General features: G+C 59.6%; 1 protein-coding gene across 1 annotated transcript in view; it reads left to right on the top strand.

The window, feature by feature from the left end:
- Window positions 1-22107, top strand: part of LOC122375719 (Krueppel-like factor 6) — a 32114-nt gene extending 10007 nt beyond the window's left edge. Inside the window, exon 2 of the mRNA XM_043355217.1 lies at window positions 21460-22107. Within this exon, the coding sequence (XP_043211152.1) occupies window positions 21460-22107 (648 nt within the window). The remainder of the gene's footprint in view (window positions 1-21459) is intronic.
- The last annotated feature ends 3320 nt before the right edge of the window (window positions 22108-25427 follow it).

Below are 25427 nucleotides of genomic sequence, written 5' to 3'. Positions count from 1 at the left end.
TGGGCGTGCGCTCGCATACTGAACGGCGTTGTTTCCAACTTGTTTATGGCGCCCTGGTGCCTCGCGCACTGTCGACCTCGCCTCTCGCCCCAAATATACCCGCCCACACAGGCACCTTTGTGGCAACCCGACGCACTGAGTCTGAACGGCGTAACTTAGCCGACCTACCCCACACACCGTTTTGTGTCGTTTCAGGTAAGCCCGACTGTGCCGCACCGGAGGCCTGTCCAACATCTGGCGGTGTTAGTGCCTCTCAGCCAGCCCCGGCGCGTGCTCAAGTAAGGTCATCGCTCACCGGTCCGGTTGATAAACACTCGCCGCTGAGGCTCACCGTCCGGGTATCTCCCTCGGCCGCTCTCCGCTCCTATGAGGTCCGCGGCCTCCGAGAAGCGCGGTCGTTTGCCGTTGCCATGGCGACACGTGATGCCTGGCTGACCACCTTCAGCCAAGCGATTCAGCAGCGCCGCGACGAGGCTGCGTTCTCGGGCACCCTGCACGACCGTCTTGTTTATGTAACGAGGCTCGACCTCGCGTCGAGTTGTGTTGCCCTGGCGACCGCTCACGCCGGTCTCGAGGCGCGGTGGTAACGCGTCTGAGGTCGCGCTCTCGCTGCCGCCGTTGCGCCGTTGCAGGGCCGAGCGGGTGTGTTCGAAAACGGGCGAGTCACCGCCGGGCGTAGCCTTGGGAGCGCAGTGAATGGGTGTGGGCGGCAGACGGCGCGGCGGGTGCAGCTGTGGCGCCCCTCCTGCATGACATCAGGTGATCTATGGCGCAGAGGTGAGAGCTCACAGCCTCCACCCCCGCAGGCGCGCGTTGGGAGGGTGCGACCCGCGTGAGGCTCTTGGCGGCCGAAGTACGTGGCATAACCTGAGGTGATGGTGCACCGTCCATCACCACTCCGGTGCACCATCCATCACCACTCTGGTGCCCACTGAGGTGTGCATCATTATCAGTCCCGGGTGTCGGAAGGAGCCCGGGGAGCTCCTTTGACCGGTCAACCGGAAATTCGCACCCGGTCTGAGGGCCTTCTGATGGAGGAACCTGCGTCCTCGTAACTCCGACAAGGATCTTCCGCGATGAACGTATAGCGTACCCCGTCTCAGAAAACAGCCTATCGTGAAATATAATGTCCGTCAAGGTTTTACCCGTGTGCTGTGCCGCTGCCGACCGCCGCCAGCAACTCCCCGCCAACTGCGCCCATTGCACCGCTCCGTTGATACGCGGATCCCATAAAAATTCGGCCCGTGCTGCGCGCTGGCGCCGTTAACGAAGCCCCGGCAAATTTATTAATCGCGTCTGGCTCCATTGGGTCTGCGCGGCGTGGAACGCTCCGCAGCTTATGTCTTTGTTACAGGAAGAAAACCAGAGGCGGAAAAATAGCGAACTCGCGCCTCGCGCCGAAGAAACGCCGCGCTGACGTATCTCAAACGGGCTTAGCGCGGAGACAGTGTTGTAGCTGGTCCCCGTCCCCAAAAGGCAGAGCTGTTTTTCACGTTCGCAGACAACTTGTTTAATGAAGTTAGGCTCCACAGTACTTAATCGTTGGCAGCATGGCATCGGCGCCCGGTAACAAACTCGTTTGACAAAACTAGGAAAACTTACACTGTCATTGACTTTTTACAGTTAACTTGAAATGAAATGATAGCGGCGTGGCCAGGGAAAATTGTTTACGACACTCGTGCTATGGATAGATACAGTATGTATGTCCACAGACCTTCCATCAGACGCAGACGGCATGTTCAGCTGCCCGTTCACCTCCACTCGCCATCTGCCGCCGCCTGACCTCTGGGTCACGGAGGAGAGGCGCAGCTCGGGCTCCCCGTCTCGCTGCCCACCTGGCGCCGGTTTTACACACCCGATAACAATAAAATCCAGGTTCACCAGAGACGGGACAGCGTGTCCGGCCGCTCTTTCCAGCTGCATATTGTGCCGTGATCGCCGCCAGGCCCGTCCCCCAGCAGACGCCACCTGCGGTATCCCACCATGAACTGACCCGTGGAGAGAGATGTGTTCGGCGATCTAGGTCAGCGGCAGCTGCTGGCAAGGCTTGAGAGCCATCTGCTATGCCGTCTTTTATGCTTTGGCCATTTTTACAAGGCAGTTATAGCAATAGCATTGAGTGACTACTTGATACTTCAATGAAGAAGCGGACCTCTGTGGCCTGTACTATTAAATGACCATACCTATAGCAATCACTCATTACATTTATTATAGCCTTATCGTGCGCACATGTTGAATGCTTCCCATGGGATCAGTTTTCACGCTGGCTCTCGGCCTTTGTCCAAGCTTAATTAAGATCACTGATCCGGACGCGGGGGGCTGCGGGGCGGAACGAATGCCTCGCCGCTTCCAGACGGCGCAATGGGCCAGCGCGATGGTCATGACTCCGATAAAGGTCAAGGACGCAGTGCAACTATTTGAGACGGGCGGGAGGGGGCAGAGAGAGCGCCATTCAGGTAGTTCCGTGACATACGGCAGTCGTACGAACCGACTGAATGGGACAGTGCAGGGTTCTTTATTGGAACGTGTCGCGCAACCACCGCTCACAGTGGTTTGCTGTCGTTGCCGCGTCAGACTGTCGGTTTCGGTACAGGTTCCTCGCATTTGCGCCATGTTTTATTCACTGGGTCATGTTACCAAGCCGCGAATATGTATGCCGTTGGACGCCCCCTGGCGACGGTTCTTATTGCCCACGCCCTGAGCCGCCTCGGCAGCGCGCCGCCAAGCCCCGTATTCAGGCCCAGCCATGCATTTTGGGAAAGAAATGATGGAAACGCGCTCGCATTCTGATTTCCTACTTAAGTGCGAGAGCACGATTTTCATTGTCTGGTCTCGTCGCCTTTTCGCGTGGAGCACTCGACTTTTCCGGCCCCACAGCGGCCCATTTTTCCATTGAAGTAGTCATAATCACCTCCCTCTTTCGTCATCGATTTTCGTTTACGGCACGAGTGGAGACGATAAATCACAGGGGCACTCCTTCACACGAAGATAACACACTCCCCTATGGAGGCATGGCGAAGCTGTTTTACCAAAATGCGAAAACTTCGCGGTCGGCGGCTCGCGATAATGCGCCAAGTAAACCAATTGAATACTATTACAAAATTTCCCCCGCACAAACAAATGCACGTTTGGCGGTCCTGATGGCATCGTTTCTCCCCTGCCTACTCTGCATAATGCTGCATCTTGCATCGCCGCCCAACTGCAAAATGTGAGCGTTTGGCATAAACGGGACCAATTAAACTCATCAGGCGAGACAAAAACAATGGGCCGAGCACTGCCGCTCGGGCGGCCCGCTCCTTTTCCTCCCCTCCCCCTGCCACCCTCACTCCTCAGCCACGCTGTCTGTCCGTTACGCGTGGTGCGTGCGGCCCCCGGCGCCTCCACCAAGGCCACGGTGCCTGTCACCTGTCGAGCCCTTCCTGCGCCCCGGTTCCTGCCCAGCGGGGTGCACCGCGAGGCCGCAGTGCGCGGGGAAGTGTCCTGGGCACCAACCCATTAGGAGCGCGTCGGCGTGGTTTCACACGCCGTTATGGGAGGCCATTGTACCGTCCGCACTGCCGCCAGAGCCGTGGGAACTGAGCGCGCCGCGAGACGGTTCGGTTTGACTTCCGCGCGGGACGTCCGCCGGTGGAGGCGGAATGCGGCGGCATGATGGTGTAGTTTGCTCTGCCCACCTGTTAGAGCCCTGTAAGCTGCGGTCTTAGCCTTGTACATAGATATCCGAGCAGCCAGGGAGGTGGTCAGGCCAGTCACTAGGGAAAATCGGCTGATCTTGCGACGGCTGAAATTATGGTCCTCGTTCGGTGGAATGTTGACCGCATCAATCAGCTTCAGTTTGGGTTTAGAAAACATTGAATTTTTTATTCACATTTATGGTTTTAACTTCAAAGTTGATTGAATGAAGCTTTTAGCTCCGAATCAAAAGACGACGCTTTGCTACCTGTGCGCCCATGAAACATTAGGAAGTTATCTTGATTGCGCTTGCAATTTGTCTAGATAGTCATTCAATAGTTACCTGCGGTCAATTAGACATTTTTTTGTCGATGGACAATCGAACTGTCACTTTCCACCGCAGAATTCCAGGAAAGAGTAGGCATAAATCTTGTGGTCTCTGGTAGAACGCTGTCACAGAAACTCCATGCCAACTGGCCATTTACCGCCATAAATTTTCCTCCCGCAACATGCACGGAAAGAATGCAGTCGGCTTATGAAACCGAATTCATAATCACGGAAAGACAATTAATCATGCTATCCACAAAGGTTGAAACGTGGAATACTTGAGTTCTGCGTCAGATCGCGCAGAGCTGAATGTTCAGTTGTGCGTCAGAACTCAAAGGTGCCGCCGGTGCGTCAGTTCGCACAGAGCTGAGCCGCAGTGATGCGTCAAAATACGACACAAAAGCGTCAGAGGTGCGTCAACTCGCACACAAAAGCGTGAAGAGTTGCGTCAGAACACATTTCACACAGCTGAATATCAGAGCCCTACCCGAGCGAACGCACGACATCCAGCGTGTGTTGAGCGTCTCTGATGGGGCAATGTCTCTGTCTCTGACGTCTCTGATGGGACAATGTCTCTGTCTCTGTCTCTGATGTCTCTGATGGGACAAGCGGCCGTCCGGGGCGCCGTCTATCCAGTGAGGCAATGTTTACGGAGGCTGTGAGCGGACGAGTGTTGTGCTTTGTGACTCACGGTGTCAGCTGTGACATCCACGACCGGCCTTGGCTGACACTCCGCTCAGCGTGGGGCCAGAGAAGCGACGATGAAAGAGGGGGAACGGCGGAGGGAGGGGAAGAGACAGAGAGGACCAGACGCGACGTCTAGACGGCCCGCTGATATCAGGCTATCGGCAACTTTTTTGTGATGGGTGCGAACGCTTAGTTCATAAACACCAACGCCCTGTGTGGTCTGTATAAGGTAGCGATCACGTGACCGATTCATTAGTTCACATGTCGATGGGTCAATCTCGGAATCGGATTTCCAAACTCCTCGAAGCGGCCCCGTCGGCGGCCGCGGAGTTGTGATTGGACATCAGCAGGTCTCAGAATTAGCCCGGGCCAGGGGCTGGGACGGCTCTGCTCCGGAACTCAGTTCCCTGAAATACACCGAAATAGGCCGTGGTATTGTGGCTCGAGTCGCGATCCCAGCCACTCTGACCGCGCGCGCTGGGGCATTGTCTCCCCGGTAGAAGTTGGTCAAATACGCCGGCCTTCAGGGCCAGCACACCGGTGAATGCCGGACCGGACTGTGATATTTTCTGGCAGGAGACAGGCTCGGTTCCCAGGCGGATCGGACGGAGGATTGTGTCGTGCAGTCATGTCGGATAATGATGACGTCACCAATAACTGTCGTCACATGCTGGTCCAACCGGATCGGGAGGGAGAGGGAGACCACAGAGCCTCTCCAGCCCAGTTATGGAGAGCATGGACAGATGGGGAAGTGTTCCGTTGCGTTGCTGACCATTCCTTCGCCGAGTTAGCTTGATGAAGCAGTTCGGGCGCACCGATGACAAATGTGGCACGTTTCTTCAGTGGGGCTGCAGTCAATGACGTGTAGTGCAATAATTTTAGATGACGAGTGAATGTATGTGACAGGAGCTGACATGTCGAACACATGTCAAGCGAGCCCATGATGAGATCAATCAAAACTTCCCTTGTAGTCCTGGAATGAAGTCAGTCACTCTTCAGTAGTAGGCTGCACAGATGGTCATGTCCATCCCGAGATCCGCCGGCGGTTTTATGGTGATCCGCCGCCGCCGCCGCCTGCCAGAGCGGCTGACAGTTCCCGTCTTGGTCATCTCTCCCCTACCCGGTGTATCGGGCACCAGACGCCCACACCGGCTCCAGGTTTGGCCACTGGAAGTCGCCCGGTGACTTCCGCGGTGGTCGTACTGCCGAGCCCGGCGGACCATGAATGGAGCGGCCGACGCGCCTGCCCTGCCCCCTGGCGGCAGCTGCCAGAGGCTGGGAATGTGCCGGCGCAGCTGAGCCCGGCTCGGCCGTGGTATGCCGGAATCCGGCCGGACAGCTCACACTTTCCTGTGAGCTCGGAAGGTCACCGGACGAAGCGAATCACGCGGCGCGTGCTCCACAGCTCAAACATGTTACCCGCTTACCTCCGCCGCGCACATTTCCAGTGAAACATCAACGATTATACAATTTTTAGATGTAGTTCCTACAAATCGGCGCGATGTATCAAGCCTTCCACGAAGCTGTCATCTGGCGTCGTCCACTGCTCTGACCATGTCACTGCGGTGCGTCTCGGGACCTCCGGTCGATCCCGGAGCTCTCCCCGGCCCGCTGACCTGTCTGGCCCGTCTCCGTCTGTCCCGGAGCTGTTGGCAATCAGGCGAATGGCTTCTGTCCGGCCTGCGGCGCGGTGGAGCGGCAGCCCGCTCCCCAGTCCCCAGCGGGCAGATTGGTGTAGCCCGAGGTACGGACGGCGGAGCGGGTTCAGCCGGACAGCAGTGCCCGAGGACAGGTTGGCCGGCGAGAGGTCTCTCTCTCTCTCCCTCTCTCTCTCTCTCTCTCTCTCTCTCTCTCTCTCTCTCTCTCTCTCTCTCTCTCTCTCTCTCTCTCTCTCTCTCTCTCTCTCTCTCTCTCTCTCTCTTCTTTCCTCTCCTCTCCTCTCTAGTCCCAGCTCAGCCCCGCGTTACCAGTCGGCTCAGGAGGCGCCGTTTAAGGAGCTGCAGTGTCGTCTCGGTCGGTCCACGCTGACCGCCCCGCATCCCAATGGCGGCGTCTCCCCGGCCGGACTCCGTATAAGGACGGGACGCTGAATCACCCCTGTCTGGACGGCTCCCCGGCAGACCTCCGTAGACGGACGACGTAAACAGCGACACGGCGACGGCGACGGCGGCGGCGGCGGCGGCGGCGGTGAAGAAAGACACTTTCGATTTAGACGGACGCCAACGTTGCTGTCATCAATCTTGTAGAGCTGCAGCTGCGAGTACACGATACGAATGTTTATTTATCGATGTATGTCATCATTGAGACCATTATCACTGCTGGGAACCACAGCGGGTCAGAACCAGAAAGCAAACCCTGTGAAAGTTGTCGGTGATGGGAATCGAACCTATGACCTTAGCGGACGAGCGCGGTTTCTCCGATGCAGTCATGGTGGCCCGTTTCTCATATCAGTGTTCCCAGCGCCCTCCGCCATCGGGCACGGTTCGTTTGTGGTTAACATGGGGCATCCTGCTGCACAACATCATGTCTCGCCTGCAGACACAGTCATCCAACAGCGCTTATCGCCGGCGCCGCTCTCCGAACACATCCCGAACCGAGCGGAGCCGGAGGATCGAACCCGGAGCTGGCCTTCTCTCTAAGACCGGCGAGCCCCTGTGCACAGCGGTGATGTCATCAATGTGTGATGTCATAGACGGCCGATCCGGCCGCGGAATGTGCACCGTGACCTTGAGCGCTCCTTGCACGCGCTGCACCGAAAACAGCTCCGGTGCACGCCACCGCCGGCCGGCCGGTTCCCCAGAGAAGCACTCGGCCCGGGATGGCGTCGCCGCGCAAAAATGCTGACTGGACAGGATGTGGCGGCAGTTTGTTGTGGAATATGCGGTTACCAAATCGGCAGCTTATTCATTAGGAACAGGCAGGAGATTTGAATATCAAAAGCTGTGAACTTCCAGGAAGGTGATGACGGCGGATATGACGATTCCAATTAATGACTTTTATTAATTGTGTACAACATTAGCGTTTTCTGTCGGAATTTACTGCTCGTCCATCCCACAGCTGCGTGGAGATGACTCAAGGAATTCGAATGAAGTGTCACCTCGACTTGGGACAACACATTCTTTCTTCTTTGAGACGGCAGTCACGCGTTTTATTAGCTTACCGTGACCCACCTGCTGAAAGTCAGTGGCGAGAGAAAGTTTAGACACTTTAGACCACCCGCGCTCCCGCCTCCTGCGCCGCTCCGCTGGTGTTGCCGCTGCCTTTGCCGTTGCCACCACCGTTAGCGCTGCTATTTCCGTTTCCGCTTATGTTGCCTTTGCCGTTATCATCGTTGCCGTTACTGCACTGTAGGAATGTGTTTAGCTCGTTGAGGCCGTTCTCAGCGATGCGCCTGGAGCGGCACACGTCCATACCTTCCGCTCGGCGGGGCCATTGGCTCCGGCAGTTTGTCCGTGTGAGTCGCCCGGAACTACCACCGCCACAACCACCAGGTATTTACCCACTCCGGCGGAGGCTCCCGAGGAGGCGGCCAAAGACCCGGCGCAGCGGCGTGACGGCGGCGGCGGGCGACGGTCTTCACGGCTGACTGGGCTCACGTGGTCGTCCAGTGCCCACTCCCATCAAACGTGACGGTGAGCCGTCAGACGTCCACTGCCATCAGACAGTGTGGTCGCTCAGTGTTGCCTCCCCCACTGTCAGACGTGAGCCAGTCGGCGCCCACTGCTATCATGCTGGCGGTGTGGCGGGCGCCCACGCCTCCCCTCAACCAACCACAGTCGCCGGTTAGCAGTCTGCAGTGGTGGTCAGCCATCAGAGCGCTGACAACGCGGACAGATATACCGCCCACGCTGCCTGGAGCAGAGTCGTGCACATATCTCCATCGCTGCATAGCCGATCTTGGCTGTCCATGTGCGGTCATATGTCCACCCACGGAATGCAAAGCGAGTTGCAAACAGTTCCTCTCATTCACATTTCACCGAATTCGAGCGAGGAGTTGAGCGTCGATTGTCGACTTCAGCAGCCTGATAACGGCCGTCTCACTTTCTTCACCGACCGAAAGCTACACATTCCACTGACCAAACGACTGAGCCGAGCCGAGGCAGACCGGGCCGAGACGACTCGAGTTTGTCAGCGACTATCGCCGGAAACATTCGCACACTTACAGCTCCATCGGCGTTTCCGCCGCCATTGACTATGGGAACGAGACCGTTACATTTGCCGAAGTCGGCGGGGGTGGTGGAGGCGGCGGTTTTCGGGTCGTTCGGTCTCACGTCGGCGACTGGAATTCGCAGCCGCGCCAGCCATAAACATGGCGAAAATGGAACCCGACTCCAAACCGGAGAGGCTGGTAGACTTGTGCCTCAGAATTCTGAGCTACGCCTACAGGCGGCCGGTGGAGAGCTGGAAAAGGAACAAACCAATAATCCGCTACACGGCCCGGCTGTCCGACTCTAGGAAGACAAACGATTCTAAACTGAGGACTGGACTGCGGGGCGGACAGGGGCTCCATCGCCAAATGGACGAGCATTCTTCACAATAGCTTACGTAACCGCGAGGTCGTACCCGTACGGCTGAGCGCTCGACTGCCGATCGCTCTCCGACGGATAGCCGGATAAGCAGACCGCTGTCGTGGCCGACAGTTGAACATGACAGGGACGAACCACCGCGAGGCACGGCCCGGCTCCCGCGACACCGGCCGCACATTTCCGGTCTATCCGCCATCACCGGAAGGCCCGTCCTAATTACCACATTTCGCCACATTCCGCTCATCGCTCCGACTCCACGGGCGGATTTTTGGCAATCAAATTTCATTTGTTATCGGTAGGTCTCAGCAGGGAGACGGTGAATCTAATTAAGATAGTCGTCGTGCTCTCTCGGTCGGAGGTGCCCACTGACGGCGGTCCCGGGGGCTCGCTCAGCCCGGCCCCGGGCCGACGGCGTCATCCGGCCCGCTGACATCCCATTCTCCCCGGCCGTGATATTACAGCTGAGTTATTAGGAGAATGAAATTCAGCTCGACAGACTAATCTCATTCATCAATGGCGGTGCTGATGTCGCCCTGTGCCAGGGACACCGCGGGGGAAAACAAAACGACGATGAAAATTGTAATAGGAGCTTGTCTGGTATGAATGTCACCGTTTTGATGTTTATTCATAAAGAGGACGTAACATGGGCCACGATGTAACCGTAAACTTTTTTGTGATTTATTATTCGAAACAAGCATTTTGAATGGGTGACCTCTAGTATGAAAAGGACATTCATTCACATAGAGTGACGGTGTATTGTAAGAACATGGCATTGTTAACAGCTATCGGCCGTCCGTTGCCATGCCAACGGTCATATTCGGGCCGTATCTCCGGCACAGAGCATCCATCGGTGCCTGCACGGCACTCCGTCACTCGTTTGTAGCCATGGCAACGAACCCGTTCACTGCACGGCACCCCGCTCGGGCGTCCCTGCGTCTACTGCGCTCGTCCGGGCCGGGATAACCAGTCGTAAAGCGTCCCGACCTGGTGGCCGCGGGCGGCATTCCGAGGCTCCTCTGCAGCCGGGAGTCCGTGCATACAAACACGGGTCGATCATGGACGTATACCGCGGGCCGGCGCCGTGCCTGCGGTCAGCCCGGGCCGGCCGGACGCGCCGCCGAACCGCCGCGCCGCCGCTCCCCCGCGAACCGCCGGCCGGTGCGACGGCTTCCCATAGTTGGCCAGCGCCGCGCTCGACCGGAATGATGGTAACACACACTAATAATGCATAATGGCCAGACGAGGCGACCGCAGTCCGCACGGCGCGGCGGCCCGATTCCGCTCGGTTCCGCCGTCCGCGCGGACCGGCCTCCGGCGGAAAACTCGGAGGCAAGTGAAAATGAGGGGCATCGGTTCGGCAGGGGGCCAGTGGAGGGTGACTGAGAAAATTGACATGTGATTTCAGAGAAATTCGTCCACCCCCTTGATTTGAGTGACCGTATCAAAGCAACATAAGCCGCACAGGATATTTCTAAATTCTGGTAGTTCAAAATCCGGTAGCTCATTTATGAAGAAGCTAGCAATCCCCCGTGAAAATGTGCTATGAGCTGGGATAACGACCCTCACTCCGGCCTACGACTCGCCATAGACGCCGACCTAACGACCGGCTACCGTCGCCGAGACAGGCTGCGGTGATCTGGACCCCGAGTTCATCCCTCAGCCGCGGACTTCCTAAATCACATCCCTCAGCATCAGTGGAACAGCACCGGACACACGGGAGAGCCCACCGGCCATGTATCTCCCCCCATGAGTGGACCTCCGTCTGGCGCCGTCAGCCGGACTCCGTGTCGGCCCACTCGGAGCACGTGTCTCCCCACTCGGAGCACGGTTTACCACCGACCCGGGTCATCCGCCGACTGCCGGCCGGCCCGTTCCGTCCGTCTCGATTGGTGTCCACCGCGGCTGACGAGCGGTGGCCGTCGGCGCCAGCGGTCCGCCGTACGAGCTGTGACCGGTCAGCGGGACCCGGCGGCGTTTTACTGCGGCCGCCGGCGTCGTAGCTCTGTCGGAGCTCTCTCGGTGTCACCGGCCGGCGCCCTCCACCCGGCGCCCACCGGTGACGTCAGCCGGCGCCCCGGACGGTCAGCCCCGGGAGCGGAGACCGGCAGTTACCGACAGACGGCGACCCTCCTCGCCGGGATGGCCCGATCGCCGCTGCAGCACACCGGACGCAGCAGCAGTTGGAGACGAAAATGAAAATTTATTTTTCAACTTCACAAGCAATTTCAGATGTTCGATGGCTAACCGTCCACAAGGGATTTCATTTTGTTGGTATTTTCAATTTTGAGAAAGCTGCCGCCTTCCAGAAGGGTTACCAGCAAATGATCATAATTCAGCATAATTCCGTTCTTTGTTTCCTCTGTATGCCTCCGTCTGGCGGATTGTTCAACACGTGTTTACAATTTCCACATTCCCTGGGCGTCGGAAGTCGGAATCTGGCGCGGCGATGTGCTGAGCCGCCCGCACGCGGCGGCCCGCCGACCGGGCTGTTACCATTTCTCGCACGTTCTCCCCGCGGAGGGGCGTCAGCGTGATGAATATGCGGCATTAGCGGCCGCCGAACGCGCCACGTATGCCGCCACCGAGGGTGGTGTTAAAAGCGGCGGCGCGGGCTGGATTTGCCGGCGCGGCCTGCAGCTCGCCGATTGCGCCTGAGGGGGCAGTCGGCTCGCGGCGCGCGGCGCGCACGACCGGAGGGACGGGCCGCCCGGCTGTTTGGAGCCCGAGGCAGGATGTGCCGCCGGCCGGCGTTTCCTGTTTGTTAGTTGTGAGACGGAGCGAGTAGCGTCTGGGAAGGCGCGCGCGTGAAGGAACCTCTCGCCCGTAAACACAGGTGTTGAGCGACGCTGAAAGCCTTCCTGTCCACACTCGTTCGCTGTTTATCTGCCTCTCCTGTGTCGAGTATTCTCCTACACTAGCCACTCCGCCCACGCACTCCCGACGCGGAAGTGCTCTTGGAGCGACCCATCCTGCTGACATCAGCGCCTCTTCATTGACACGGCGAGTGAGCGGGACTCCTGCGGTCGGCCAGCCCACGCGAGATATACCGATCCGGAACTGTACACCGGACGTCCCGTCCGCCGCCGGTGACCGCCGCTCGATCCAGGACATCGGGTGCAAGTGCGTGCCGTCATCGGTCGCGGTGGTGAAATCATGCCAAAGGTCAATGGAAAGGTTGCAGCTGAGGTGTCGCGCCTAATGCCACACTGCAGGAGTTACCGAGGCTGCATCCATAAGGGCTGCTTTGCTGAGACCTTGCTGAGGTCATGACTGTGATCATATGAGCTCATCGTTGCCCGTCGCTGCTCTTTCAATCCTTCATGCAGGAGGTATGCTATGGACTGCTGCCATACCGACCCGTTTCAGAGGCCTGTGCGGGGTTTCGGCCGTTTAACCGCCGGCCAGCGGTGTGATTGCGTTAGCCGGCGGCCATTACCGGCACAATTTGGTCGGTCCGTGACCCACACAGCCGGCGGCGAATCCATTATACCGCGCCCGACCGATATTTGCCAGGCCGCGGCTCGTCTGGTGACAGCCCGCCGCCCTGCAATGGATAGCAGTGTGGTTATTGTCCCTGTGTAGCCAGAGCAGTTAAACGCCTCCCCATCGCCGCTGACGTCATTCCCCCGGTGTGGTGGGAGGGGGGAGGCGTCCGACCGACCGGCAACGCACCTGGCTGGGTCACCAAGTCTCGCCGCCCGTTCCTGGCGCGATGATGTCCCCTCCGGCGGCCAGGTGCCGTTTTATCGCCGGTCCGGGGGTACGACACGGCACCAGACACGGTGCGTCGGGCACCCCACCGCCGCCGGCGGCGCCGTCCGACCGCACTGCGCCGGCTATTCTGGGCCTCGGCGGCTGCCGCGCCGGTGGATGATGTGGCCCGAGGCGAAATGGCCGCCCTGACCCCCTCGGCCGCCGGGCCATGGGACCGCCCGTCTCGCCAGCCAGGAAATGACTCCACTACAAAGGAGCACGTCATGTCGCCAGCCTGCCGGGGACCGCAAAAAGGTGCCCACTGGCCGTGTCGGTCTCGTAGGGGAAAAGGGGGCTGGCGGGAGCGACTCGACCGACGCCTTCACCGGTGTGCGGCGCGACCACTATACATTTCGCTACAGCCATGGCTACTTTCGTCGTTCAAAGATGATGTCGTTTCGTTCTCATGGTGTTGGCCGGCTCAAAAACCAAGACATTGTCATCGCTGCACCGTGTCGCCTTTGTTTCCAACCCGGCTTCTGTCCAGCGCTGCCAGCTGTCTAGCCGGCTGTCTGTATCACCCCGGAGATCGTCTAGGTGAAGACTGCTCCCGGGTGTGGGACCCAGTATACTGACGGCTGTTTGCGATCCTGTCACGATGTCCTCCACTGTTTGCCGACAGTGACGCGTCGGAAGGGTCGCTCGGTGACCTCTGCGTCTCCAGGGCGTTGCACAGCCGCTCTGCCACCCCCGCCATTGGTGACGGAGATATCGCAGCGTGTTGTGGGTCGTCACCCCCCCCCCCCCCGCCTGTGTCGTGTCACCCTCGTCCTTAAGTGTCCATCGGACGGGTCGCCTGGGCCGTGCAGTGTGCAGCTGCCTTATCCCCAGGGAGAGGAGAGGACGTGACCGGCCCGACCCTGACCTCGCTCCACTCACCGCTGAGTCTGTCACTGGCTGAAGTAGCTCAAGGGTGAGCAGCGCTGATGCCGAGACGTCACGACCACCTTAGCGCTCCCGCTGACACACCAATGTGAGGCCGATTCATCAATCCTCGGTCCGTGGCGCTGATGGTTTGTTTTACAGCCGCACCGCTGACCGGCTGACCACCTCAGGCGCGGCTCCTCTGTGAACCACGCTGCCCCTGGGAACTCTGGGCCGACCCGGCCGGTCAGCACGGCCCCGGGTCACTGCAGGGGGCCGCAGGTCACCAGAGGTCCCCGGAGGTCACCACCCCTGGGCCGCGAACGGCCGGCAGTGCGCGCGGCGGCCCGGCTGAGGTCGGTGAGGTCAGCGGCTCCAGCGCCGGCTGCAGTGAGTTCCGCGCCGACACGGCTCCCTCTGCGGCGGTGGTGGCGCGGCGGTGGCGATAGCGGCCTTCCGGTGGTGGTTCTACCGGAACGGACGTCCGGCGGCGTCGACAGGACGTGCCTTTCCGCCGTCCCAGACTCGCACGATGCATCGACATTTAAAAGCTGCACGAAATGTTCAACATTTAAAGACGTGCTGTGTTCCACCATCATAGGATTTCCTTTGTTTACGGAAACATATAAGAACTGAATCAAAAAACTCATCACGATTTGCTTTACACGACTGTATTGCACATAAACGACAATGTTTACACAGAAATGATGTAAAGGCAGTTCACGGAAAGATAGCTGCTGGTATCGGAAATGCTGTTTGCCGGAAATGCTGTCTCCTTGAACCGGCTATGTTGCAGTGATCTAATCGAGGCGTTTCCGGTGTCTCCGATCACGTCATCGCCTCATTTCCGGCACTGCAGTTTATCTACCAGTCTGATTAGCCCTTTGCATTCCCAGATTCATTATTCTTCGTTGCATGACGGGTTTCTAAAGCCCTTTCCGTCGCTATTTTTCTGTGCCGCTAACTAGCTCGCAGTGGTTGTCAGGCATTCGTATTCAGCAGCGCCCGCATTTGGGTCACTTTTTCTCCCCACTGTGCACGGAGCGTGCTCGTGTTTTCGGGCCGACTGAGGTCGAGCGGCGCTCCGGGCGGCCCGCCCCGGTGACCCGGCTCCCCCGGGGAGTGAGCGGGGCCGTGACTCAGTGCCGCGTCCCGTGCGCCGCGCGTGCCCTCCAGAGATCGATCTCGTGCGGTCCGGGTGAATCATCCGATCACGGCCAGACTGACTCAGACCGTGGCGCCGCCGCCGCCGGAAAATTACGCTCGTGACGGAAGCGGAGGCGCCCGGTGTCGCGCGTCACGCCTCGGTGCGTTGTCTCACGTGTGTCACTGTCCCCGGCGGGGGCAGGGGAGGGGTAGCTTGTGTCCAGTCCAGTGCGTGGGTGTCGGGGCAGGGGTACTGACTCAGTGACCGGTTCGTGACTCGCCGGCGCGGCCCGGCCGGTCACGGCTGTAGCACAGAGTCGCTGAGTCACGGCCGGGTCGCCGAGTGGCCCGCTCCGTGACTCAGCGGCGCCGCGGAGCCGTGTCTCGGCTGCTGGAGCTGTCTGTACACAGCCGTGTCTCCACCGTACCAACCGCGCCGGTCTCGTAAACCGCCCTAACGGCCGCCGGTGCGACTTTTATCCCCCATCGCACGTCATCTCGTGGGTAATCGTGGCGCAATGGTGCGTGGGCACAGCAGGTGCACCCCGGCGGGCCGCCTGTCTGACGATCTGACCTCATGCGCCGCAGCCGGTGCAGTGTGCACTGTGCATGCACGCGCGTACGTCGGTGGTGCGCGGCGCATACCAGGCCGCCTCGAATGTCGCGCTGCGCCGCGCGCCACTGACGTGTGAGAATGTGGGAGGGCCGGGCTGTGTTTATGGCGCTGTCGGCGGCGGCACGCAGCTCGGCCTGCCTGCAGTGACACACTGACACGGCCAGAGGACACTGCGTGAAGATGGTGTGTCAGCCTTCAACTTCCCAGCTCTTATCACCACTCAGCGGGCTCACGCATATAATTGATAGGAGTCAATCCGTTGGCATAAATCGGCAGTAAATCGACAGGCATCAGCGTCCATCATGATGTCACAGATTGACGGCCCCGTCATGCATGCACGACGTCCGTCTCGCGGCTCAGGGGCGCCGTCAGCCTAGGTCAAGCCGGCGCCCTTGCTGAAGGTTAGCTCTGACTCTCGTCACACGTCGAGTGACGGCACCGGCTGCTGTTCTTGGCACCGCGGAGAGGAAGATAAGCGGACGTCAGACTGCTCACCGCAAAAAGCCAGCAGCGGAAGCCACTGCGGCCGGCGAGTCGCGCCAACGTTTCCTTTCATTCAGACTTTCTCTCGAGTTTTCTGGATATTGTTACGCCTTGGTATCGCCTAAGATGAATCGCCTCTCGCATGCGATGTTAATATTCATTCGCCACTGCCGATCACGTCCTTATATGTCCTCCTCTAAGGCCGCTGCAACTAACTAATCCAGCTACGGCCAGCTCAATGCATTCGATCTCCGCCTGCATGATAAAACAAACCGGCAGGACCGGCTGTCGTCCTTGAACTTCCCGCTGCACATTCATGACCGGCCGCTCGGTCACGGTTTGGCGAAGGTCGCCGCTCGGTTGGCCGCCGCTCCGCCGGGTGACGGTCTCTCTCCGATCGGCACGCGCCGCGCCGGGGTGGTCTGCCTGCGCCGGCGGTGGGTGATGGACTCCACCTGCCACGAGAGGTGCCCGGCTGCGCGCACCCGGCGCCGGAGCGTCTCGCCGTGACTGGTGCCGGCCGCTGGTGTGTACTGCTGTTGGCTCGGAGCCAATGCGACCTTCACGGAGTGAATCCAGTCCCAGCCGCCGCGCAGTCGCAGTAGCGACCGTGACCGTGCTGCGGGCGCGCTGCGAGCCTGCAGCAGCGAGGGTGACCTCACCGTCCACACAGCGCAGCAAAACCCACTCCCTCCCCACTGCTTTCGGTGGTCGCCCAAAACGACCTTCGAGCGACCAGTCATCACGACGCCATCGTGACGACATTGTGACGTCATCACCCAATTGCCGACGGCTAAGTTGCGCAGCTCCGAACTTGTGAATCACCGACGATTATGGTCGTCGCTCATCAAACACAAATGATCACCACTTTTGCTGACAAACGCCGATGGAAGAGATCGCTGGCGAGCCGGTCAATCTCTTTTCCAAACCAACTCGGTCGAAATGAATTGCCGTCGTCCCGTCACCGCACGTCATCAGCTCGTAGCGGGAGCTGCCTCCAGCCGCTGTGAGCGACTCGGAGGCCGTCGTATCGGACGTGGCCCTCAACGGAGCTCGTTTATGGAGCTGTTTGCAGCGGGCCTGACGCCGCCGGCACAATGGGAGTCTGTTCCGCCCGTTGACCGCGCTCCATTCAGAGTGGCCGCACGCGCCGTCTGGGAGGGCCGGGCCGGCACGAGCGGACCGGGCCACCCAGCCGTGGGTGGTCCTCCGGACCTGCCCGGCCCGAACACTCGCCTGGGCACGGTCGGAGCTGACACGGCGCGTACGAGCCGGCAGAGTGGCGAACGGCGTTGGCGCACTCGATATTGATAACGCGTTGATGCCCCAGGGAATACCCGGGACAATATCAGCTGCTTTCGATAGTGAATCTGTTTGTAAATCACCCGTTCTTTTAGTTCAAAACACTAAGTTCAAAGGCAGTGTATGCCTTATTGAATTTACAATATGAGGTTGGAGATGAGCGCACCGAAAGCTTCGTTGAAACTTATTTCCAGTTTCGCGTTTTACGCTCCCGTAACCCCAGTCTCCACGTGTTCACCTCGCCCCAACCCTCACGCCCCACGACACGCTGTACTGCACGGCCGACCCACACAGCGGCTCCCAGGTCGGGCGAGGCGCTGAGAGCCCACGCGGCACGCACCTGGGACAGCGAACCCTCTCAGCATGGTGCGGTGGGCCGGGCGGGGGCCGGTCCTGGGACGGACGGCGCACCTGTTCCCACGCCTGCCACTCCAGGGACGGGGGGGGGGGGCAGAGTTTGTGGGACGGCGCCCACATCAGTCTGGGCTGCAGGATTTTTGGAGAGAAGGTGGATGGGAAATGGGGTGACAAACTGGACAGTGGTACTGACTACTGAGGGCCGCTTCAGTGACCATGCTGGGATGATCCGGATGGAAGCATGAAAAAGGGCGCCGAAAGTCTTAGGAAGGGAGACAGATCGCCGGTGAACATTTTGTAAAGTCACATAGATGTTCTCGAGTCGAATCCACGGCTGCATCGGCGGAACATAAAGCATCACGCGGTGTTTTCCACTACCGGTTATTGAACGTTGCTGTAGATCTCTATCCGTAAATTTATTTGCAGATGTTATCCTGACTGATCGGTTGTAACTCGCAAAATAACTCAAGGCATTCAGCCACCCTCGGAATAATGTCTTTGCAGCACACTCTGAGCCCTTTTCACAAAACAATTTCGCAGTCGGTGCACTCAGCGATTCAAAAATGCCGTCAGGCCTGAACAAGTCAATCAATCAGCTTCTGATTCAATCTGCATTAGATCGTCCACTGCGCTGTAATTCAATTACACCAGCCAGTTGCAACTTCAAGTTTGCACCGCGCGCCCTCTTCCTGTGAAGGAGCTCTTCGCTGGAGCTGGGGAACCACCCCCACCTCGCTCGGCTGTCGGCGGTACCTCTCCAATCACTCGACCACCGGCGGCAGATCGGTCATCGGCCGTCCGTTCCGGCGACGATCGGCCCGCCGACCGTCATCAATCGGCCCGCCGACCGTCATCAATCGGCCCGAGAGCGATGGCCGAAAAATGGACTCGGCCGCCGGCCGCGCGGTGCCGGATGAATTCCTGATCGCCACTGAAGGGTTGGATTGTCGTCCTGGTCCCAACGGGCACGGACCCCATCGAACTTTCCTGGAAATGGCTGCCCCTTAGCTAAGTCCCCTTCGCCCCTCGGATGTTGGATATGCATCGCCAACATCGCTTCAAATCACATGTGGGGAGCGCATGCGTGTCTGGGTCTCACTTCCGCCTCGCGGCCGTGTTTGTCATCCTCCCCAGATTCTCCGCCAGACTATTGATTTTCTGTCGGCCTAGATTTGAGGGGTTGCGATGCGGTTGCAAGCACCGGTTCCCCACCGGTCCCTCCCCGCCAGACTGCCGGGGGGCAGACAGTGGGCCGTTAGGCTGGTCGCACGGGTTCACCTCTCTGCCGGCGAGGGTCGTCGGGTCGTCGACGCCGGCGGCCGATCGGCCCTTACCGGCGGGCGCAGTGTCGCCGTGCAGTCGTTTGTCATGTGCGCCGTATTTCGCCGTATTTCCGCCCACTTGTCGCGCCGGAATGGCCGCGAGTTATTGGAGCTGGGAGTGAAGTGGCGCCCGGCCGGCCCGGCACGACGTTTACGGCGCTGATATAGATCGGAACCTGGCGCCAGTCCGCTGAAAGGCTCACCGGCACCTGGGCGGCAGTCGACGGCCGCTCAATGCGCACGTACGGAGAATCTCCCGAACTGGTCGCACCGCGCTCAATACGCCGCGTTTTCTGCGAGCTAAATATGGATTACGTTACCTCGAGCTGTAGATTACGTATTGACCGAGTCATGCCGAGCTTATTCCGAAAACAAGCAACGCTGCAAGGGTGGGTTCGTTTGGCTTTGTGTATGGACACTGCTTGCATGAGGACGGCGCCCGGATTTTGATGCATTACCCGTTGCGAAAGTGGACAAATGGGGACTTATCGCGCTTATTATACTATCGGTCAATCTAATTAGCGCCCTGCGTGCCCAGTCTGATTCACAGGTGGCCGGCCGGTGCCTCGTGTCGAGTAGTGACACTGATGACACTCGGCCGGGGCCGCCGGGCTCTTATTAGCCGAGTGGCGCCGGCCGGCCGGCCGGGCGCGTGGACCACCACCGGATATCGACACACGCACGCACCGCCGCGCCGGTCGCGTGAGCGCGCCCCCGGGGCGAGATCACGAGCTTTTTACGTCGCACGGAAGCGCCACCTTCGTGCCACTGCCGCCGCGGGTCTAATGCCGTGTCGATGACGGAACTTTGTCACCTTCGCAAGTTGACACACTGGTGGATATATTTTTGGCTGTTTCTTTACTACATTATTATTTTGGGGCCATTCATTCTCTTGATGTAAGGACTAAGGAGGACCGTAGCAGGAGTTTTTTAAAGGGTTCATGAACTGTGGTCATTTCGCTGGTGCCACTTAAGCCATTTGTTCAATGTCCTCATGACATGCAAACCTTTCGCCAGTTATTTGCACGTCTGAGTTCTCTGAAATAACGACTCGGTGAATCACTCCGCCATTCAAATCGACAAATGGCTGCTGGTAGGTAATTGAAAATGTACACGCCTTTCATGTAGCCCTGACACTTTAATAGTACTTTACCGGCACCATTTCATACAGGTGGTGAATGGTTCACGCACCTGTTCAATATTTATCGCTGGCTGGTCGGGTAGCTGGTACGGCGGCGAGCTTGTCGCGTAGCCCGGTTCCGGTGTCGGCTCGCCAGACACAATAAACACCGCTTCCGCCGCCGCGCCGGTGCGCCGTTTTTTGTCACGGCTGCGCCGCGTCTGTAATTTGCCGGAAAGTTCGGCGCGCCGCCTCGGAAAGTAGCGTTGGCCGGGGTCGGGCCCGTGTCTAGTCGTGAGCCGTGCTGGGGCTCCGTCCGTGAGCCGTGTCCCGTACCGGGGCTCCGTCCGTGAGCCGACCGCTGCCGGTCGAAGGTCCGGCGCCACGGGGTCGGGTCAGGTGGCGCGTGGACGGCGCACGGGGCCGGTGCTAATGTCGAGCGGCGGCCGATGGCGCCGGCCCGGTCCGACGACCTGACGCCGGTCGGCAGACTCACCACGACTCAGACTGGAAGGCCAAAAGAACTATCCACGCGCGCCGTAACTTCAGCGGGCGTCTCGCCCGTCTGAGAATCTACGAATCTCGCCGACTGCCCTCTAGCCTCCCCCGAAATCCCTCCAGTTCTCCGACCGTGCCTTTGTCTGGTCTGCAGTGAAGCACGTCCGCGTCCATTACCGGCGCAGCTTCAGCGGGCCGGCACGTTCACGCGCCGCTGTGTCCGACCGGCAACTTTTCCATGAAGAACTTTGATCGCCGTCCCGGCCGTCAACAGCTTCCACAAAGGCTGTGGAGCTCTGTCGATGCAGGATCTCCGGGGCAGACCGGCAGACGGGCTGTCAACTTTCCGACGTCAAAAATCACAAACTCGGGACACATCCGCCACTAGTTTCTGTCAGCATTAGCTCTTTGTTCTCGTCGCCGACGGATTTATTCATGTGAAAGTCAATCCGGTAATGCTGAGTGCTCGCTCGAATTTCTGCGTGGCGAGGGGCTCGGGTGTTCTTCAAATGGCATGTTTGTTGAATATGCTGTTACTTGTCGTGTCCCATTAGTTTCAGCTGACTGCTTCTCTGGAAGGCGGCGATTCCCCCAGACTTCGGTTATCGCATTGGGAGAGTTCTTCGATTGCATTATGGTCTTGTGCCGTCGGTTTGCTGAGCAGTAGTTCGTCGTCGCCTCAGGAAAACTCGGCAATCATATTACGTGACTAGATTAGTCTGAGGCTCTGATCGTTATTGTGTTTGGGCGACAGACGTTGACTGGATGTTTCTCCCCTTTTTGCAGACATGTTACGAGATGGAGAAGTACCTGAAGGACGAGCCGAAGCTCAAGTCGTACAAGAAGCTGCCGTCCGAGCTGGACTCGGCGGCGGCGCGGTGGAAGTCGGAGCCGGAGCCGGACGACGGCGAGTACCTGTTCTCGTCGCGCGACTCGCTCGACTCGCTCAGCGTCAGCTCCGGCTCGTCGGCCAACTGGGAGACGGCCAGCGTCAAGACCGAGGAGCCCGAGTCGGAGAGCGACTCGGAGATGGAGGACGCCGCCGGCCGGCTGCTGGCCCACTCGCTCACGCCGCCCTCCAGTCCCGAGTGGCCGCCGGCGGCGCGGCTGGCCGGCCGCGGCACGCTCCAGGTGCGCTTCACGTCGCGCGCCGGCGGCCTCATCTCGTGCCTGCCGGGCCTGTCGCTCAAGGCGGGCCACGGCCGGCCGGCGCGCGCCGACTCCTCGCCAGATGGCAAGCGGCGGATACACAAGTGCCTCTTCTCCGGCTGCAAGAAGGTCTACACCAAGTCGTCCCACCTCAAGGCCCACCAGCGGACACACACAGGTGAGATCGCGACCGCTGCGCAGACCGCGACCACCCACACCTTCGGCAACTTCCTATACCCTTCCCGCATCAAAACGTCTATCATAGCAAGAGGGTCGATAGCATAGCTTGATACATCATCATAAGAAGGTCACATGGATGCGGCGGCCGACTTTTTGCATCCGGCGATCACCATTGGCATTCCTGTCTGGGCAGATATTGCGACCATTTAATGTCCTCATCCGCAAAAACAGCTGGCATATGACGGTGACATATCGACTCAGGGTTTCCGCGTCGGCTCAGACCAGTTGGAGACCGGGATATTAATGGTGCATATGGTCGAGGTAATGGCGTCATTTTTGCTCGTCTGCGGAGCCATTTGGCCTATTTGCCGGGATTGTATATCCGGAAACACGCTCGCAGGTGCCCTCCCAGCGGGGTCTTTGCGCCCGGAGTCTTTAGCGGAGCCCATTCCAGAGCAGCACAGGAGCAGAGGTGTTCTCAACTCGCGGACACTGGCTCCGATTGCCGTCGGCCGGCTGATGGCTGCCCCGTGTAAACCCGTCACCCGACGGCGGCTCGTGATGAAGCGACTCCCCCGCGGGAGTGGGAGGCCTTCCCGTCGGCGGGACGATCCTCCCCCGCTCCCCTCTGGCGCCAGTAAACAGTGGCGGCCGACCCGGGCAGAAATAGCCCCGGGGCGCGCTGGGTCAGCGGCCCGGTCGGCAGCCCCTCTCGCAGACGCCTCCCCTCCCCTCTCCAGCCATTCCAACAACTGACGGCGCATGGTAATGAAGATCAGAGGAGGGTGCATGTACACTCGGCTCTCTCTCTCTCTCTCTCTCTCTCTCTCTCTCTCTCTCCTCCTCTGTCCCTCCTTATCCCTCCTCTACCCATCTCTCTCATTCTTCTCTCCTTCTCTCCCCTCTAATCTCCATCTCTCAGTTGGAACTTCCTGCGACAAGCATCTAGTTATACCTGGCATGCACCTGAGGCTCGCTGACGCTCCAAAGCTGCGATGCAGAGCGCTAGGATGACGGCAGACATTCAGAATCGCCACAGAAGAGCACAGCCTTAGCCCTTAGTGCAGTATCCCAGGAGGCACCGACCATCCTACGCAGACCCCGGATACGCACAGGATCATTTCGCGCACATTCTTCCGTCGTCGAGCCATCCATTAAACATGTCCGCCGAGGGATCAGCCGGCACGGCGACAAGCGCCATAGCGGGCTTTTCCTGTCGGGAAAGGCCGCTGGTGGAGGCTGAAATTCAGCCCCGGGCACTGCGGACTTCCCAAGTAGATCGTGAGGACGTCTTGGAGTGTGTGAAATGAGATGAGGCGATAGGTTTTAAGATGGGTGGATGGAAATGGGTTATATTTATAGCAGAGCTATGAGCCGGGAGACAGGATAGATACCTACGTGTCTGAACGAGAATAGGTTAGAAACGTGGCTCCCGAGTCCCAATCCTCTGCGTGGATCTCTGGCACGACGTGTGTGCCTTTGACAGCGATCAATGGCCTCTTTTCGGCCGATGGGTTCGCTCGGGCACTAACAGTCTATCACTCGTCGCCGTGCGCCTGGTGCGGGCGCGCGCGTATGGTGTGCGCCCTGCGCCGCCTTTGTTATTCGGCGCCAGGCGCGGCGCGGCCGTCGAATTACCGCGGCGCCTGGCGCGTCTGCAGCGTCATTATACAGCAGTCTCGGCCGTTATCTATGACGCCTTTGTTGGTTAATAGAGCACGGGGAGCGGAGGGCCGCCCGCAACCAGGGGGAGTCGTCTGCCGCATGTCACCGCGAGACAGCCCCGCGCGATAACGCAGCACGGCCGCAATTATCGCCGGCTTTGCCCGGCTCCAATTGTCGGTACGTCGGCAATGGAGGCCGCTGGAGATAGGTACCGGCAGCCGTGGGGGATGTGGATGCCGCGGGTGAGCGTAAAGTCCGCGACGCTCACGTGTTCCATATATCGCTGTGAACGATGAGCGGCTGCCGCCGCGCCCCGTCTCCCACCACCGGAGGGTCCAGACAGTCCCCGGGCCGCGAGTTCCGCTGATTTCTGCCGGTGCTCCATCATTCGAGTGGGTTTGGAGGCCCTAAATAGTCTGCTGGCCCGCTATCGGCGTCTCGCCGTGTTCTTTACGCAGATGGAGGAGCCGGCGGCGCGCCGTATCGGGCCCGTTTGCGTCAGCGCCTCCGCCGCGTCACTTTATCGCCTCGCTGCGCCGCTCTCGCCGCCGCCGTCATCGCCGCTACGTGGGCTGTCAGTGGATGCTTATCCGGCCAGCGTCACACTCCTGGCAATTTTCGAATAATCCCTCAACGACCTCGAGTGATTCCGAGACGTTTTTCGTCGGTCCCCGGCCCGATTACAGCCATCTCGAGTGGAGATCTGGGCGGGTCCACGATCCGGAGCTGTTGCGGGGCGGTCCCAAAACGATCCCAGCTTTTTTCCCTCGAGTTTCCCCCGGGCGTGTCCTCTGCGCTCTCGGAGGAATCCTTGAGCGGCCCTCGAGAGACGTCTGGTCCAGATACCGGTGACGGACGCCGACCCTATCCCCGCCGTCTGACGGGCGCGGATTGCCTCGGATCGGCCTGTTTTCCCCGCGCCCGCCGGTGCTCCCAGAGGAGGTTTTTGTGGCTGATGCCATGTGCCGACGGTCGGTGTCTTCATTAGGAGAATGTTGGAAGACGCGCGGAGCCGCCAGCGCAGGCCGTGTGGTTCTCTGACTCTCGCGAGCCCTTTCCGCGGCTGTCCCTTCTTCTAGCTCATCAGCGTCCGAAGGGAGGAGGCGGTCGCCGACAGCCCCCTGACGAGGGCGGCACGTGCGCTTTGTGCACGTGCCCGTACACTGACAGAGTGGGGTCGCATAAAAAGCGCCCGGCATTTCGCCAGTGCCAAAAGACGCCCGGCTGAAGGGCGGGCTAATGAGCCGAGCGGGCTGAAATGTCCCGGGCAGACCGCAGCCGCGTCGGCCAGTGTGTCAGCGACCCCAGACCGCCAGCCGTCCACCTAAGTGACCCGTGGGGAGAGAGAGCTGTCCCCATCTCCAGCAGCTGTTCCCGCCCCGGGGGAGGGGTGCGCCATTTCCCGGCCGGGATTAACCCTTTCTCTGCTGTGTTAATCATTCATAGCTGCGCGCGGATCTCGCAGACAGAGGACAGCCCGATGAGCGGTGGATAAAGGCGGCACGGAGGTGCGGGCGGTGGAACACGGACTGTCCCGTCACCTGGCCGACTGATGACGTAATGCCGTGTCCGCGCGCCCTCGCGTGCCCCCAGTGGGTGTCAAATTGGGGGGACTAATGAATACTAATGGCGTGCCCCGCAGAGCATCAATCACTGGCGTGGAGCGCGTCCGACCCAATCCAATAATCGAGGCCCGCCCCAATCCAATCATCGCCACGGGTGTTGCGCCCGCGCGCACGTCCTCTGTTGCGGTGTGCGTG

Source organism: Amphibalanus amphitrite, unplaced genomic scaffold (genome assembly GCF_019059575.1).
Source record: "Amphibalanus amphitrite isolate SeventyFive unplaced genomic scaffold, NRLGWU_Aamphi_draft 001903F_arrow, whole genome shotgun sequence".
Taxonomy (NCBI): Eukaryota; Metazoa; Arthropoda; class Thecostraca; order Balanomorpha; family Balanidae; genus Amphibalanus; species Amphibalanus amphitrite.
Note: the sequence above shows the minus strand (reverse complement) of the source record. Positions and strands in the feature narration are given on the sequence as shown.